The 17,116-nt window shown below is 52.9% G+C and overlaps 2 protein-coding genes across 2 annotated transcripts in view; one reads left to right on the forward strand and one right to left on the reverse strand.

Moving 5' to 3' along the window:
- The window catches only part of LOC140399457 (structural maintenance of chromosomes protein 1A-like), a 79,678-nt gene extending 72,414 nt beyond the window's left edge, over nucleotides 1-7,264 (reverse strand). The window contains 5 exon segments of the mRNA XM_072489033.1: nucleotides 280-518; nucleotides 1,410-1,613; nucleotides 2,818-2,930; nucleotides 3,097-3,285; nucleotides 7,049-7,264. Coding sequence (XP_072345134.1) covers nucleotides 280-518; nucleotides 1,410-1,613; nucleotides 2,818-2,930; nucleotides 3,097-3,285; nucleotides 7,049-7,157 — 854 coding nt within the window. The 5' untranslated portion in view covers nucleotides 7,158-7,264.
- Nucleotides 7,265-7,845: 581 nt separating this feature from the next.
- LOC140398965 (RIB43A-like with coiled-coils protein 2) lies at nucleotides 7,846-17,116 on the forward strand. The gene is given in 7 exon segments (XM_072487978.1): nucleotides 7,846-8,147; nucleotides 13,435-13,516; nucleotides 14,692-15,036; nucleotides 15,821-15,939; nucleotides 16,839-16,964; nucleotides 16,966-16,989; nucleotides 16,991-17,116. Coding segments are annotated over 7 exon segments (924 nt in total). The 5' UTR covers nucleotides 7,846-8,030; the 3' UTR covers nucleotides 17,102-17,116.

Consider the following 17,116-nt stretch of genomic DNA (forward strand, 5'->3'; position numbering starts at 1 on the left):
GCCGTTCCACGCATGCGCAAACTGGCCCTTCAGCGCCGGAAGGCGAGGCGCCAACCCCTCCGGCGTCCACCGAGCCCTGAAAGATTCCGCACTATCGGGGGCTGTAGACGCCGGAGTGGTTGGCGCCGGTTTTCCCGCCGGCGTGGGGACTTAGCCCCCAGAAGGGAGAATCCCGCCCGATAAGCTGAATGGCTTCCTTCTGCACATAACAATTAAATGCCCATCTTGACATTCCCGAGCACCACCGCCCACTCCATTCCGACACAACCGGAAACCTACTTGATGTCCTTCTCGATCTGCTGCTGCTCCCGCGTCAGCTTGCCCACTTCCTTCTTATGCACCTTCATCTCCTCCTCCACCTTGTCCATGCGCTTCCTGTCCTTCTCAATCTCCTTGTTCCGAGACGTCAGGTCCTTGCTCAGTCTCTCGATCTCCGACTCGTTGTGAAAGAGTTTGAAGAGCTGCAGCTGTACCTGTGCCCGGACCAGTTCATCCTTCAGGCGCTGGTAACGTTCTGCCTGAGAGAGTGGAGCGAAAACAGATCAATTGTGGAACCAGAAAAGGATCAGAAGACCAATAAACCATTCAAATCTGATGTCCAGCATGGTTCAGTTGGATGGACTCTCTCCTGAGTTAGGAGGGGCATGGCCTCACCTCAAGAGACTCAAGCGCATGATCCACGCCTCACACTTGCCGCTGTAGTGTTGGGGGGGGGGGGGGGGGGGGAATGGCCAAGGTGCACTGCCGCTGTCAGGGTGCCAGGGCCGAGGGAGCATTGCACTGGTGGAGGGACAATGCGCAGGGAGCACCACTGAAGGAGTACTCAAATTAAGACGGTCACGGGGCGGCACAGTGGTTAGCACTGCCGCCTCAAGGCGCTGAGGACCTGGATTCGATCCCGGCCCTGGGTCAATGTCCGTGTGGAGTTTGCACATTCTCCCCACAAGCCAAAGATGTGCAGAGTACGGCCACGCTAAATTGCCCCTTAATTGGAAAAAAAATAATTGGAGATTCTAAATTTATTTTAGAAAAAAGACGGTCGCTAGTAAATCCAATCAGGGTGGGGAATTCAAGAGAAACGTCTTTACCCAGCGGGCGCCCGCACCTACCAGGGGTCGTGGGTGGGAATGGGGACCCATTCATACGGGGAGTGGGGAGAATAAGGGATCCATGGGGAGTGGTTGAGATGAATCATGTTGACGTGATTAAAGGGGGCGAGAAGCTGGATAAACACATGAGTGAGAAATTAAGAGAAAGATATGGGGTATGGGGAGATTGGTATGGTGGCAGAAGTACTGGCACAGAGCAGAGGAGCCATATGGCCTGTTTCTGTCTGGCAACTTCATGTGAAAGCAGGTCGAAGATCACATATCTGCTAAAGCTAGGACCACGCCACGCTCACAACCTACCTCTTCCTTCTCCTGTTTGGCTTCCTTGCGCTCCGCTGCGATGTTCTTCTTCCGGTGGTAATTGAACTGAGTGTCCTCCTCAGCCTTCACCATCTCCTTCTTCCTCTTGTCATACTCCTGTGCCAACTCGCCTGAGCGGCTAATCTCCTCAAAGAGGGCTGTCCGTTCCTTGGGGTTCTTCATGGCGATAGACTCCACCGCACCCTGCGAACCGTGAACACCGCAAGTCATCTCCAGTGGCTGGAAACTGATAACCGGCATGGTGCTAGGTACAGACAGGATTACATTTACCAGACCAAATAGATGTAATGCAAATGTCTCAGGGCCACGCGAGCAGGGCAGGAGAGGAGGGGCCCCGGCGGGCAGAGGAGAGATGGAGAGGGCACCCCCTCTGCGGGCGGGATGGTGAGGGGGGACCTGCAGGAGGGAGGGATGGAAAGGGGGGCCCTACAGGAGGGAGGGATGGAGAGGGGGGGCCCCCCGCGGGAGGGAGGGATGGAGAGGGGGGGCCCCCGTGGGAGGGAAGGATGGAGAGGGGGTGGCCCCCCGTAGGAGGGAGGGATGGAGAGAGGGGGTCCCCGCAGGAGGGAGGGATGGAGAGAGGGGGGTCCCCGCAGGAGGGAGGGATGGAGAGAGGGGGGCCCCCCACGGGAGGGAGGGATGGGGGCTCCATGGGAGGGAGGGATGTATGGGGGGGGGCCCGTGAGAGGGAGGGATGGAGAGGGAGGGTCCCGAGGGAGGGATGGAGAGTGGGGCCCCCAGAGGAGCGAGGGGTGGAGAGAGGGGCCCTCAGAGGAGGGAGGGATGGAGAGAGGGGCCCCCAGAGGAGGGAGGGATGGAGGGGGGGGGGGCCCACAGGAGGGAGGGATGGAGAGGGGCGGCCCTGCAGGAGGGAGGGATGGAGAGGGGGGGGGGGGCCGCGTGAGGGAGGGATGTAGAGTGGGGCCCCCAGAGGAGGGAGGGGTGGAGAGAGGGGCCCCCAGAGGAGGGAGGGATGGAGAGAGGGGCCCCCAGAGGAGGGAGGGATGGAGGGGCCCACAGGAGGGAGGGATGGAGAGGGGGCCCCCCCAAAGTAGGGAGGGATGGAGAGGGGCGGCCCTGCAGGAGGGAGGGATGGAGAGGGGGGGGGGGGGGGGCCGCGTGAGGGAGGGATGTAGAGTGGGGCCCCCAGAGGAGGGAGAGTTGGAGAGGGGGGGTGGGTCCCTGAGGGAGGGAGAGATGGGGCGTGGGTCCCTGTGGGAGGGAGGGATGGAGAGGGGGGGGCTGCGACGGGTAAGGAGGGCGAGTAATAGTGAGGATTTAGGGGGCTATAGGAGATTACAGAGAGGGGGAGAGCTGTAGGATGACCCTTTGGAGAGTAAGGAGGGACAAGAGGATAGAAATTAAATCAGCAGCACTCAAGTGTTACCTGAAACACTAAGAAGTTACGGGCTTTGATGAGAATTCCCAATTTCTCCAGCTGTTCGCTGTACTCCTGCAACGGCACCACTTTGGTGTTGATCCTGTACTCCGAGGATGCCCCTGCAAAGTTACTGAGAATTAGTGCCGCTTGCAGCGGTGGGTCAGCACCGCGGAAGGCTCTGCGACGCTCTGGCACAGGGTCAGAGCCACTCTGGCCATGGCGGAGCAGGTACACCGCTCTGCACTGAAAAATGCTATCAGAGCAACTCTGCCCGGCTTCACTCACCCACAATAATCCTGGTGAAGACTTTGTCGTCGCCGCTGTCTTCTGTGTACACCATGCTGACCAGGGCCCGGTTGGCGGCCGGCTTGCCCACTGGCGCACCGTGGATCAGGTCCTTCAGCGTTTTCACCCTTAGGTTGCTGGTCTTCTCCGCCAGCACAAAGCTGATGGCGTCCATGAGGTTAGATTTACCTGAGCCAGACAAGACGGGGAACAATAACTTTGTCGTGCGACTTACAAACAGAAGGCCGTGCTCGGAGGGGCGGTGGTGGCGACCTGAGAGAGGATTAAAACGGTGGGGATGGGAGGGTGGCGTTGTTTGGTAAGGACAGGGGGCTGCTGCATCGAAGGATGGAGTTGGATGGATCCATGAGGAAGAAAGCAATGGGAGGATGTGGCGATCTTCCGCCGCCATGTGCAGAATGCCAGATATCAGGTAGATAAGCCAGAGAGGCTAGACGCGAGAGGAGCGGAATCTCTCGGCTTTGATTGGGGCAGCACGGTAGCACAAGTGGATAGCTCTGTGGCTTCACAGCGCCAGGGTCCCAGGTTCGATTCCCCGCTGGGTCACTGTCTGTGCGGAGTCTGCATGTTCTCCCCGTGTGCGCGTGGGTTTCCTCCGGGTGCTCCGGATCCCTCCCACAGTCCAAAGATGTGCAGGTTAGGTGGATTGGCCATGATAAATTGCCCTTAGTGACCAAAAAAGGTTAGGAGGGGTTATTGGGTTGCGGGGATAGGATGGAAGTGAGGGCTTAAGTGGGTCCATAAGACATAGGAGCGGAAGGAAGGCCATTCGGCCCATCGAGTCCACGCCACCATTCAATCATGGCTGATTTCAACTCCATTTACCCGCTCTCTCTCCATAGCCCTTAATTCCTCGAGAAATCAAGAATTTATCAACTTCTGTCTTAAAGACACTCAACGTCCCGGCCTCCACCGCCCTCTGTGGCAATGAATTCCACAGACCCACCACTCCCTGGCTGAAGAAATTTCTCCTCATCTCTGTTCTAAAGTGACTCCCTTTTATTCTAAGGCTGTGCCCCCAGGTCCTAGTCTCCCCTGCTAATGAAAACAACTTCCCTACATCCACCCTATCTAAGCCATTCATTATCTTGTAAGTTTCTATTAGATCTCCCCTCAACCTCCTAAACTCCAATGAATATAATCCCAGGATCCTCAGACGTTCATCGTATGTTAGGCCGACCATTCCTGGGATCATCCGTGTGAATCTCCGCTGGACCCGCTCCAGTGCCAGTATGTCCTTCCTGAGGTGTGGGGCCCAAAATTGCTCACAGTATTCTAAATGGGGCCTAACTAATGCTTTATAAAGCTTCAGAAGTACATCCCTGCTTTTATATTCCAAGCCTCTTGAGATGGATGACAACATTGCATTTGCTTTCTTAATTACGGACTCAACCTGCAAGTTTACCTTTAGAGAATCCTGGACTAGACTCCCAAGTCCCTTTGCACTTCAGCATTATGAATTTTGTCACCATTTAGAAAATAGTCCACGCCTCTATTCTTTTTTCCAAAGTGCAAGACCTCGCACTTGCCCGCGTTGAATTTCATCAGCCATTTCTTGGACCACTCTCCTAAACTGTCTAAATCTTTCTGCAGCCTCCCCACCTCCTCCATACTACCTGCCCCTCCACCTATCTTTGTATCATCGGCAAACTTAGCCAGAATGCCCTCAGTCCCGTCATCTAGATCGTTAATAGAAAAAGAGTCGGTGCAGACTCGATGGGCCGAATGGCCTCCTTCTGCACTGTATGTTCCATGATTGCCACATTAAAGTGCTTTATGAATGAGTGTCATTACTAATACACTTTCATCTCTGCCTAATGAAGCTTGACATGGAGAACCACAAATATGGTAGGGATACAAGCAGGAGTACCAGGTTTTGAGAAGCATTTTGAAGGAGAGACAAGAGGTGGAGAGCGGAGCTTGGTTGTCAGGGGGAGGGCCACTTAATGAAATATTTGGGCGAGGTTGCAGAGGAAAAAAAAAAAACTTTGGCCAGAGAGGTTGGTTTTTAAGCAACACCTTACAGGTAAGAAGACATTTAGAAGTCATGGAGTCATAACGGTTCACAGCACGGAAAAGATCCTTCGGCCCCATACGTCTGCACCAGTCAAAAACAACCACCTAACTATTCTAATCCAATTTCCCAGCACTTGTCCCATAAGCCTCGTCTGCCTTGGGTTCGAAAGTGCAAATCTAAATACTTCTTAAATGTTATGAGGGTCTCTGCCTCCATCACCCTTTCAGGCAGCAAGTTCCAGACTCCCACCCCCCTCTGGGTGAAAGCTCTCCTGGTTCTCGCCACCGTGAGGCAGCAGTACTAACCACTTCGCCATCGTGCCGCCTTGCCCCATATAATTTTATACATCTCAATAGAGAACGTAATGGAGTGGTGTAACGACAACAATCTCTCCCTCAATGCCAGCAAAACTAAAGAGCAGGTCATTGACTTCAGGAAGCAAAGTACACACCCCTGTCTGCATCAACGATGCAGAGGTGGAGATGGTTGACAGCTTCAAATTTCTAGGTGTGCAGATCACCAAAATCTGTCCCGGTTAACCCACGTCGACACTACGACCAAGAAAGCACAAGTCAGGAAACTTGGCATGCCCACATTGACTGTAATCAGCCTTTACAGGTGCACCATAGAAAGCATCCTATCGGGCTGCATCACAGCCTGGTATGGCAACTGCTCAGCCCAGGACCGCAAGAAACTTCAGAGTCGTGAACACAGCCCAGTCCAGCACACGAACCTGCCTCCCATCCATTGACTCCATCTACACCTCCCGCTGCCTGGGGAAAGCGGGTAGCATAATCAAAGATCTCTCCCACCCGGTTTACTCACTCTTCCAACTTCTTCCATCGGGCAGGAGATACAAAAGTCCGAGAACATGCATGAAATGATTCAAAAGCAGCTTCTTTCCCGCAATTACCAGACTCCTAAGCGACCCTCTTATGGACTGATCTGATTTAACACTACACTCCAGTACGCTTCACCCAATGCCAGTGTCTATGTAATTACATTGTGCATCTTGTGTTGTCCTATTACGTATTTTCTTTTCATGTATTAAATGATCTGTTTGAGCTGCACGCAGAAAAATACTTTTCACTGCACTTCGGTACACGTGACAATAAACAAATCCAATCTAGTCACCCACTCTGTCTCTTATGCTCCGAGGAAAATAACCACAGTCGATCCAATCTCTCTTCACAGCTAAAACGCTCCAGCTCAGGAAACATCCTGGTAAATCTCCTCTGCACCTTTCCCTCCCTGCACGTTCTCCCAGTGTCTACGTGGGTTTCCTCCGGGTGCTCCGGTTTTCTCCCACAAATCCAAAGACGCGCAGGTTAGGTGGATTGGCCGCGCTAAATTGCCCCTTAGTGTCCATAAAGGGTAGGTGGGGTTACTGGGTTAGGGTGGAGGTGCGGGCTCTTTCCAAGGGCCAGTGCAGACTCAATGGGCCGAATGGCCTCCTTCTGCACTGTAAATTCTATAATGTAGATTCCAGAACTGCACACGTTGCTCCCGCTGTGTCCTAACCAAACTTTTATGCAGTTCTGGAATAACATCCCTGCTCTTAAACTCTATGCCTCAGCTAATAAAGTCAAGCACACCATATGCCTTCTTAGCCACGGTGTCCACCTGCTCTGCTACCTTAAGGGACCAGTATGCATTCACACCAAGGTCCCTCTGATCCTCGGTGCTCCCCACAGTCCTGCTGTTTATCATGTATTCCACTGCCTTGTTTGTCCTGTCCAAGGGGGACCTTGCAGAATTGTTTTCCCATTTCTGGGTCAGATGTTTAACGGCCGAGCGGAACTTTGCAAATCCTGAGGTAAAGTCAGGGTGTGAGACCGGGGGAGGTTTGTGGGGAAGAGGGTTTGGGATCCCCGAGGCCCAGCACAGCCCCGGGCTCCATTTCCGCCTCCTCACCCGAGCCGTTGGGCCCGATGATGGCCGTGAACTTCTTGAAGGGCCCGATGATCTGCCGCCCCTTGTACGACTTGAAGTTCTCGATCTCGATCATCCGCAGGAAACCCATGGCGATCCGCGGTGGGGGGGACCAAATAAACCGAGGCCTCGACGGACAACAAACCAGGACTAGGCCTCCCGCCCTCCTGCTCTGAGCATCGCTAGATCCACCTCCTTCTCGGCTCTCTGGGATTTGTAGTTTCTCCCACCTCCCCCATTGTGAGAGGAGATCGAGGCCGGGACTACATCTCCCGGGGTGCACCGCGACCACGGCGGCAGGCGGGGGTGGAGGGCGCATGCGCAGGGTTACTGAACTACAGCTCCCGGCTGCCTCTGCGCCCGCGCACCAGAAACCGATTCCTCCCCTTTCAACCGCCCAGGTCCCGCCCACCTCACCTGTTTCCCTGCTATTGGCCGCCGGCCGAACAGACCAGCGGTCCCATTGGACGAGACCAACGCCAATCACCTTGATTGCCCGCCCTCCACAGAATGGTCCATCTTAATTGGGAGAGAAGGGGGTTGATCCGGCTTCGAGATTTTATCCCTTTTCCGTCCTTTCGACCCATTGCTGAGGCTATGCCCGCAGATATTTCCAGTCATAAATTATGCTCCATCTAGTTTAGCTGGGTGTCTGGGCGAAAAGAGTTACTTTAAGAATAATTTTCTGCAGTGTTCCCCCTATTTTCCTCAAGGTGAAATGTCTCTGTTGCCAGGGCGACCCAAGGCGTCCTTGTTGTTTGTTACAGTGACAACAACAACTTGGCACCCAGTTGGGTTTCCAGATCGATGGATGGTGGCTGGATGCAGGGGACCTCCGACTCAGACTCAAACTCAGCCAAAGCACAGAGCTAGCTAGTGGGAAATAAATTATACACATATATATATATAATACATATACAAACTTAGATATTTAGCATTGTCCATCAACACAGGTGACAAAACCATGTACAAGTTAGACCTTCCCGTCGACCCGAAGCAGACTGCGGCTATCGAGCGCCGGAGGAATGCCGAGCTCCAGCGGCAAAGCCGCATTTTCAACGTCAAGAACCGGACCCTCGGGGTAAGCGAGCAGTTTGTCTGCAAGTGGGAGGGGGTAGGTGGGGGTCGTTGAGGTAGGAGCAGGAGGCGGTCGTTCAGCAACCTCCAACACCCGTCCGTTGCCCGTCCACCAGACGCAGGAACAACCCGCTGGGCCATCCGCCCTGCTCCGCCATTCAATGGGATTGTGGCCGATCCGATGCGATATAATAATAATCTTTATTAGTGTCACAAGTAGGCTTACATTAGCACTGCAATGGAGTTACTGTGAAAATCCCCAGTCGCCACACTCCGCCGCCTGTTCGGGTACAGTGAGGGAGAATTCAAAATGTCCAATTCACCTGACAGCACGTCTTTCGGGACTTGTGGGAGGAAACCGGAGCACCCGGAGGAAACCCACGCAGACACGGGGAGAACATGCAGACTCCACACAGATAGTGACCCAAGCGGGGAATCGAACCTGGGACCCTGGTGCTGTGAACCGACAGTGCTAACCAATGTGCTACCATAACTCCACTTTCCCTATAACCATGGAGATCCTCATTGATTAAAAATTTGTCTATTTCTGCCTTGAACATACTTAACGGCTCAACGTCTACAGCTCTCTGCTGCAAAAAATGCCATAGATTCATTATCCTCTGAGAGAAGAAATTCCTCCCCAACTCTCCATTACGAACCCAGACCCCAACAGTATCTAGGATACTGGACAGAAATCCCCAATATTTTAGATGGAATTTTGTAAAACTGAGGAAAGGATACCTCACTCATTGCAAAATAGGGATATGGTATATTAAAACAAACATTATTGCTAACACTGTATTAAAATATATTTTACATCACACAAGGAAATAGATTTCAATTACCCCTTAAACTATGCTAATCAATACGGTGACACAATAACCCTTAACTGCTATTTTTACTTCCATTCAAATAACAGAACCATCTCAGACCCCAATCCCCTTTTAAATAAAGTTAGCACTCAGGAATACTTGCTGTACAGACATGTCTTGAAACTCCACTTTCAAAAAAAAGAGAGATCTTCTGAGACTGCTCTCAAGATAAACTTGATCCCGTCAGAACAATGCAGGATCTCTAGCTGAAGTCTTAAGAAACTGCCTTCATAGCTTGACTTCCAGCTCCCAAATAAACCTCTGAACTGCGTGGAAAGAGACTGCTAGTCTGTCTATGGACAGATCTTTAACAACTATATAGAGACTAGCTGCTTGACTCCTGATCACATCCCAATCTAAAACCTAAACAGAAAACCGCAACATCTGACTGCTTCAGCCTTTTGGCTACGTTCATGAACTACATCACCTTACTACCCTGAACTCAAAATCTCATAACTAAATACTCCACAGGGAAGCCTCTTAATCCAAACAAAAGTCCATTAGCCCGAGCTTTTACAATGCTTTAATTGCACCTCTGCTCCCAAAATGCCTAGCCGTCTTGCAAACTAAGTTTTCTTAAAAACACTGCATCAGCAGTCATACACAGGCTTTTAACCCTAACTGCACCAAATACATACAATACAATACATCTGAAATGCCGATATTCATCACACCGCCCCCTATAAAAACACTACTCTAACCCAGGCTTTTAACTTTTGCTGCACCAAATAATTAACAATTAATAAATTAATAATTGCTTATTGGCATAAGTAGACTTCAATGAAGTTACTGTGAAAAGCCCCTCGTCGCCACATTCCGGCGCCTGTTCGGGGAGGCCGGTACGGGAATTGAACCTGCGCTGCTGGCATTGTTTTACATTACAAGCCAGCTATTTAGCCCACTGTGCTAAACCAGCCCCTACATACATCTGAAATTCCTACATTCATCACTCTTAAATGGGCGGCCCCCTTACTCTGAGATTACACCCTCTGATCCTAGCCTCTCCCACAAGCGGAAACAACTTCTCAGCACCTACCCTGTCAATCCCGCCGAGAATCCTATTTGTCTCAATAAGGTCTCCTCCCAATCTTCTAAACTCCCAATGAGCACCCTAACCCTAACCCTAAAACCCAAGGTTCAAACTTCCAATGAGACCACCGTCAGTTTGTCACTCGATTCCATGTGCCTTTATTCCCACATCCCGCAGGAACTCCAGCCCGGCAAAACAGTGAGGAAAGAAAATCTCCTGATGCGCGAATGGAGGCCGCGACAGTCAATCCCCAATCCACCCCCCCCGCCGCCCCCCCGCTCCACCCACCACTCTTTCTGGCTTTTCCGGTCCGTAGTCCCAGTGGTGGGAGGGAGGGAGATGGTTCACGGAACACCATGCACGTATACCCCAAGAGTCTCTTTTTTTTGAACGATGGCCCTCGAGGCATTGAATTGACAAGCGATTCAGGGTCCACTTCCATCTGTGGCATCGACGTCCGTGATCGGAGCTGTTGAATGTGTTACGGTGTGGCAGGCTGTAAGTGCCAGGTATTACAATCTCAGAACAGACCCCAACAGTGGTTAGGATATGTAGTTTATTTGAAAGACTGTGCGGAAAGAATGATTCGCTCCAGGTGTGACTGCGTGAAGAAATAGGGCTCGGTTATATTTAAAACAAAACTTTCTTATGGCGACAATATTAAACTTTTCAACTTCATACCCAAAAAGAACTTACAATTTACACCATAAACTATGCTAATCAATACGGTGACACAAGAAAAGAAAAATACACCTCTCAATCCATCGATGGCCTAATTCTGCTCCCATGCCTCAGGAAGGCAGACAGCATTATCAGAGATCCCTCCCACCCAGGCATTGCCTTCTTCCAGACCCTTCCATCAGGCTGAAGGTACAGAAGTCTGAAGACTCGGACATACAAACGTAGGAACAGATTCTTCCGCACAGCTACACGACTCCTCAACGACTCCCCCTCAGACTGATCTGTTCCCTGTGAGAACAATATTCACGGTGCCCTATGCTGCTCTTGCTTATTTATTTGCTTTGTTTGGCCCCTTGCTCCGCACTGTAACCAATCACTGTTTGTCGATGTATCATTTATCAATGTTCTCTGTTGATTATTCTCTTGTCTACTATATACGTACTGGGTACGTTCCCTCGGCCGCAGAAAAATAATTTTCACTGTACACGGTAGCACACGTGGCTAGCACTGTGGCTTCACAGAGGCAGGGTCCCAGGTTCGATTTCCCGCTGGGTCACTGTCTGTGCGGAGTCTGCATGTTCTCCCTGTGTCTGCGTGGGTTTCCTCCGGGTGCTCCGGTTTCCTCCCACAGTCCAAAGACATACAGGTTAGGTGGAATAGCCATGATAAATTGTCCTTAGTGTCCAAAAAGGTTAGGAGGGGTTATTGGGTTACGGGGATAGGATAGAAGTGAGGGCTTAAGTGGGCCGGTGCAGACTCGATGGGCCGAATGGCCTCCTTCTGCACTGTATGTTCTATATATTTATGTACTTCGGTGCATGTGACAATAAATCATATCAAATCAAATCAAAATCAAAAATGTCTTATGGTCTGTGGACTCAGCATCAGGCAGATCAGAATTCAATTCCTCTCTCCAAAGATTTCCCCACAAAATGCCTCTCTAAAGCTTTTCAAAATGCCTCCCCTTCCTTGGCTCCACTCAGCAATGGCCTCATCTCCCCAAGCTGAAAAACAAATGATCTCTGCAGGCTGCACAGCACATTAACTCCCCAGGGACTTCCTCAGTCAAACCACAGTGTATTAGCCCAGACTGAAAATACACATTCCTGCTCAAAGCACCCAGGCACTGCAAAGCAGAATTCTTTTTTAAAAAACCTGACCACTGCAGTCAAACACACCAAACCCAGGCTTTTAACCTTGTATATTGCCCAATACTTAGAATCCGATATTCCTAAAGCCTTCCAGTCATCACACAGGCTGCCCATATCCTAACGCGAAATGTGAACAAGCTATCACAGCAGTTTTGCAATTTGACTTTTAGGAAGAAGAATCTGAAGTTAGGAGAAAGAATGTCCAACCACTTTTGGAGGTTTAAAAAATAAATGACATTTAAATATTTATTTGAAAAAAGAAGAAAATGTAAAGATTACATTTACACAATTAACAAACAGTCCCCCAAAGATGTCTGTTCAATGAACTCAGAGCTATACATCCCGTTTAGGCAACAGTCCTGACAGATTTCAACCTCGAAAATTCCAGTTAAATTAACACAAATCCATTGCTTCTTTGGGGAAATCTTATCACAGGCCTTGTTCTTTCTCCATCTGTCTACACCGGGAGCCAACATCTGTCTCCCTGGGGCAGATATGAATGCGCAAAATTGGAGCAGAAGTCGTCCATTCGGCCTCTCGAGCCTGCTCCGCCATTCAATTAGATCAAGGCTTATGACGAGGTGGATTGGCTTTTAACCTGATTTAGGGGGAGAATAGAGTATATTCTGTTATATCTATATCGAACAGCTTCTTGACAACATTCAATGTTTTAGCCTCAACTACTTCCTGTGGTCACGAATTCCACAGGCCGACCACTCTCTGGGTGAAGAAATGTCTCCTCATCTCTGTCCGAAATGGTCTACCCCGTATCCTCAGACTGTGACCCCTGGTTCTGGACACCCCCACCATTAGGGAACATCCTTCCAGCATCGACCCTGTCCAGTCCTGTTAGAAGTTTATACGTTTCTGTGAGATCCCCCCTCATTCTTCTGAACTCCAGCGAATACAATCCCAATCGACTCAATCTCTCCATGTAGGTCAGTCCCGCCCCCCCAGGACTCAGTCTGGGAAACCTTCGCTGCACTCCCGCGAGAGCAAGAACATCCTTCCTCAGATGAGGAGACCAAAACTGCCCACACTATTCCAGGTGTGGCCTCACAATTGCAGCAAGAGATCCCTGCTCCTGTACTCGAATCCTCTCACTATGAAGACCAACATACCATTAGCCTCCATGACCGCCTGCTGTACCTGCATGCTTAGCTTCAGTGACTGGTGTCTCATTGCACATTCACCCTCCCCCTGCCCACATCTTAATCTATTAGCTTCGAAGGCTGATCTGTTAATGATCTGAATGCCACAATTCCCTTATCTGATAGATAAGTTGTCACCATTTTGAACGACTTAGCAAGCTCCTGGTCATGAACCCCCAAGCTGCCACGCAGGAGGCAGGAAAGATATAGAATTGACTAAATGAGAGGCTGCTGAGAGGAGATGTTGTTGGGGTGGGGGTTGGGGGTGGGAGGGAGGCAGCAGAGGCTCATGTGGAGCAGAAGCGTCTGTAAGGCACAGGTGGCCCGTTTGAGTGCCACATCTCAGGTAACCTTCCACCCGTCTCACGAATGTTGCCATTTCTCTCCCTTTTGATTGGTTGGAAAGGTCGATCGCCCGTTCTTGGATAATCAAGTGCTTGATAAGAAGACGAGCGAGGACAGGGAGCGGCTCTGGCACGAAGCTTATGGTAATTATCTCCGTACAGTCACGAGGACAAATCTTCACTCAGCATTAACTCAGCACAAAACGGCCGAAATCACTCAGAGCAGCGTGGGGGTTGAAGTGGAGTACGAACAGGCTCTCAAATCAGATGGATATACGAGGCATGTAGTCAGGACAATGTAAAAGGAGCTTTACTCGATATCTAACCCCGTGCTGTACCTGTCCTGGGAGTGTTTGATGGGGACAGTGTAGAGGGAGCTTTACTCTGTATCTAACCCCGTGCTGTATCTGTCCTGGGAGTGTTTGATGGGGACAGTGTAGAGGGAGCTTTACTCTGTATCTAACCCCGTGCTGTACCTGTCCTGGGAGTGTTTGATGGGGACAGTGTAGAGGGAGCTTTACTCTGTATCTAACCCCGTGCTGTACCTGCCCTGCGAGTGTTTGATGGGGACAGTGTAGAGGGAGCTTTACTCTGTATCTAACCCCGTGCTGTACCTGTCCTGGGAGTGTTTGATGGGGACAGTGTAGAGGGAGCTTTACTCTGTATCTAACCCCGTGCTGTACCTGTCCTGGGAATGTTTGATGGGAATAAGGCTGAGGATGGTTTTAGTGTTGGCTGGGGTACTCTCAGCAGCTTGCTCGCCTTAGTTCAAGGTAGTGCTAACCTTAAAATGCAGAGCTTATGGAGCATCGCACTGTCGGAGGGTCAGTGCTGAGGGAGTGCCGCACTGTCGGAGGGTCAGTGCTGAGGATGCGCCGCACTGTCGGAGGGTCAGTGCTGAGGGAGCACCGCACTGTCGGAGGATCAGTGCTGAGGGAGCACCGCACTGTTGGAGGGTCAGTGCTGAGGGAGCGCCGCACTGTCGGAGGGTCAGTGCTGAGGGAGTGCCGCACTGTCGGAGGGTCAGTGCCGAGGGAGCGCCGTACTGTCGGAGGGTCAGTGCTGAGGGAGCGCCGCACTGTCGGAGGGTCAGTGCCGAGGGAGCGCCGTACTGTCGGAGGGTCAGTGCTGAGGGAGCGCCGCACAGTTGGAGGGTCAGTGCTGAGGGAGCGCCGCACTATCGGAGGGTCAGTGCTGAGGGAGCGCTGCACTGTCGCAGGGTCAGTGCTGAGGGAGCGCCGTACTGTCGGAGGGTCGGTGCTGAGGGAGCGCTGCACTGTCGGAAGGTCAGTACTGACTGAGTCACTTTTTTTGTCCAGATTCCGAAAACCTGCGCTATGTGAAGACGGCCCAGCTGCTCGAGGCGCAGGAACAGGAGCGAATCCGCGAGCTGAACAAGGAGGTGAACGAGTATCGTTTCCGTCACCAACAGCCAGAGAGCCAGCGTGAGTTCGACCTGTGGGACCCGGACATGCTGAAAAAAGACGTGCCCGCCCGGGTTAGCGACGACGACCCCCGCTGCGGCCTCTCCGGCCTGCAGAAGTTCGCCGGCGAGGACTTAAATGAGAAGGCGCGGAAGAAATTCCAGCAGCAGGAATCCCGGAAGTGGCTCACCGCGCAGAGAATGGAGAAAGATCGGGCGAAGCGGGACCAGAAATTCGCAGGTACTCGAGGGCCCTCCCACACCCTCCCCGTGGCTCCTCCCACACCCTCCCCGTGGCTCCTCCCACACCCTCCCCATGGCTCCTCCCACACCCTCCCCGTGGCTCCTCCCACACCCTCCCCGTGGCTCCTCCCACACCCTCCCCGTGGCTCCTCCCACATCCTCCCCATGGCTCCTCCCACACCCTCCCCGTGGCTCCTCCCACACCCTCCCCGTGGCTCCTCCCACATCCTCCCCATGGCTCCTCCCACACGCTCCCTGTGGCTCCTCCCACACCCTCCCCATGGCTCCTCCCACACGCTCCCTGTGGCTCCTCCCACACCCTCCCCATGGCTCCTCCCACACCCTCCCCGTGGCTCCTCCCACACCCTCCCCATGGCTCCTCCCACACCCTCCCCATGGCTCCTCCCACACGCTCCCCGTGGCTCCTCCCACACCCTCCCCATGGCTCCTCCCACACCCTCCCCATGGCTCCTCCCACACGCTCCCCGTGGCTCCTCCCACACCCTCCCCGTGGCTCCTCCCACACCCTCCCCATGGCTCCTCCCACACCCTCCCTGTGGCTCCTCCCACACCCTCCCCGTGGCTCCTCCCACACCCACCCCGTGGCTCCTCCCATACCCACCCCGTGGCTCCTCCCACACTCTCCCCATGGCTCCTCCCACACCCTCCCCGTGGCTGTTTCCCCTCCGCCCCTCTCCTCCCCCTCCCCCAAACCCCCCGCCGTCTCAGCCTCAGCCTCACCTGTGTGTCTCTCCTCTCTCCGCCCCTTCAACCCCTGACAGATGACCTGGATCACAAGAAGGAGATGGAGCTCGACGCGAGAGCCTTGAAGCTCGCCGAGATGGAGGAGGAGGCTCGCCGAGCCGTCGACACCGCCACCCTCAACTACAACATGGCACTGGTAGGAGCTCTCTGACCAGTCTGGGGGGCTCCGAGCACTGGGGGGGGGGGGGGGGGGGGGAGATAAGGTGGTTGGGCGGAATAGCGTTAATTTTCTCTCATGATTGTTGTGCGTCTTTGGAACACTCAAAAGGCAATGGAGGCTGGGTTTTGGGGGTTGGCTGGGGGTGGTCGCTTAGGACTGATTGGTGGGGGGGAAAGCAGGACTTGAGGGGCCGATGGGCCTCCTCCTGCTGCTAATCCTTGTGCAATAATAAAAGCAAAATGCTGGGCAGCACGGTAGCACAGTGGTTAGCACAATTGCTTCACAGCTCCAGGGTCCCAGGTTCGATTCCGGCTTGGGTCACTGTCTGTGCGGAGTCTGCACGTTCTCCCCGTGTGTGCGTGGGTTTCCTCCGGGTGCTCCGGCTTCCTCCCACAGTCCAAAGATGTGCAGGTTAGGTAGATTGGCCATGATAAATTGCCCTTAGTGTCCAAAATTGCCCTTAGTGTTGGGTGGGGTTACTGGGTTATGGGGATAGGGTGGAGGTGTTGACCTTGGGTAGGGTGCTCTTTCCAAGAGCCGGTGCAGACTCGATGGGCCGAATGGCCTCCTTCTGCACTGTAAATTCTATGAGTGCTGAAGCAAAAAAGGGAAAATATATCCAGCGGGTGGGGCAGCGTCTGTGGAGGGAGAAACAAGAGTTAACGTCTCGAGTCCTCATGGCACTTCTTCACAACTTCAGAGTTTTGGACCCGAAATGTTAACTCTTGTTTCTACCTCCACAGACGCTGCCCGACCTGCTGAGTTATTTCCAGCACTTTCCGTTTTTCATCCTAATTGTCATGTGGGGAGGTTTGACTCCCTCACCCCACCCCCGGGACCTAACCCCAAAGAGCTCACGTCCACTTTCTCTGCAGGCAGCTGAGCAAGCGGCAGTGCGGGACGTGGAGAGGCGGCAGGAGACAGACGAGAACTACGCCGAGATCGGGAACCACGTGTACGGGGACATCCTGACGGAGAATCCGGAGGTGGCGGTCAGCGCCCTTCGGCCCTCACCGCGTAGTGACGGGACCGCTGGAAGGGGATGAGCCCGGAGCAGCTGGAGGCGATCGACCGGGAGCGGCGGCGGCAGCTCGAGGGAGAACAAGGTGAGCCCCCCCCCCACATCCCCGGGGAGTAAAATATCTACAACCAT

This window comes from Scyliorhinus torazame, chromosome 22 (assembly GCF_047496885.1).
Source record: "Scyliorhinus torazame isolate Kashiwa2021f chromosome 22, sScyTor2.1, whole genome shotgun sequence".
In the NCBI taxonomy this organism is placed as follows: Eukaryota; Metazoa; Chordata; class Chondrichthyes; order Carcharhiniformes; family Scyliorhinidae; genus Scyliorhinus; species Scyliorhinus torazame.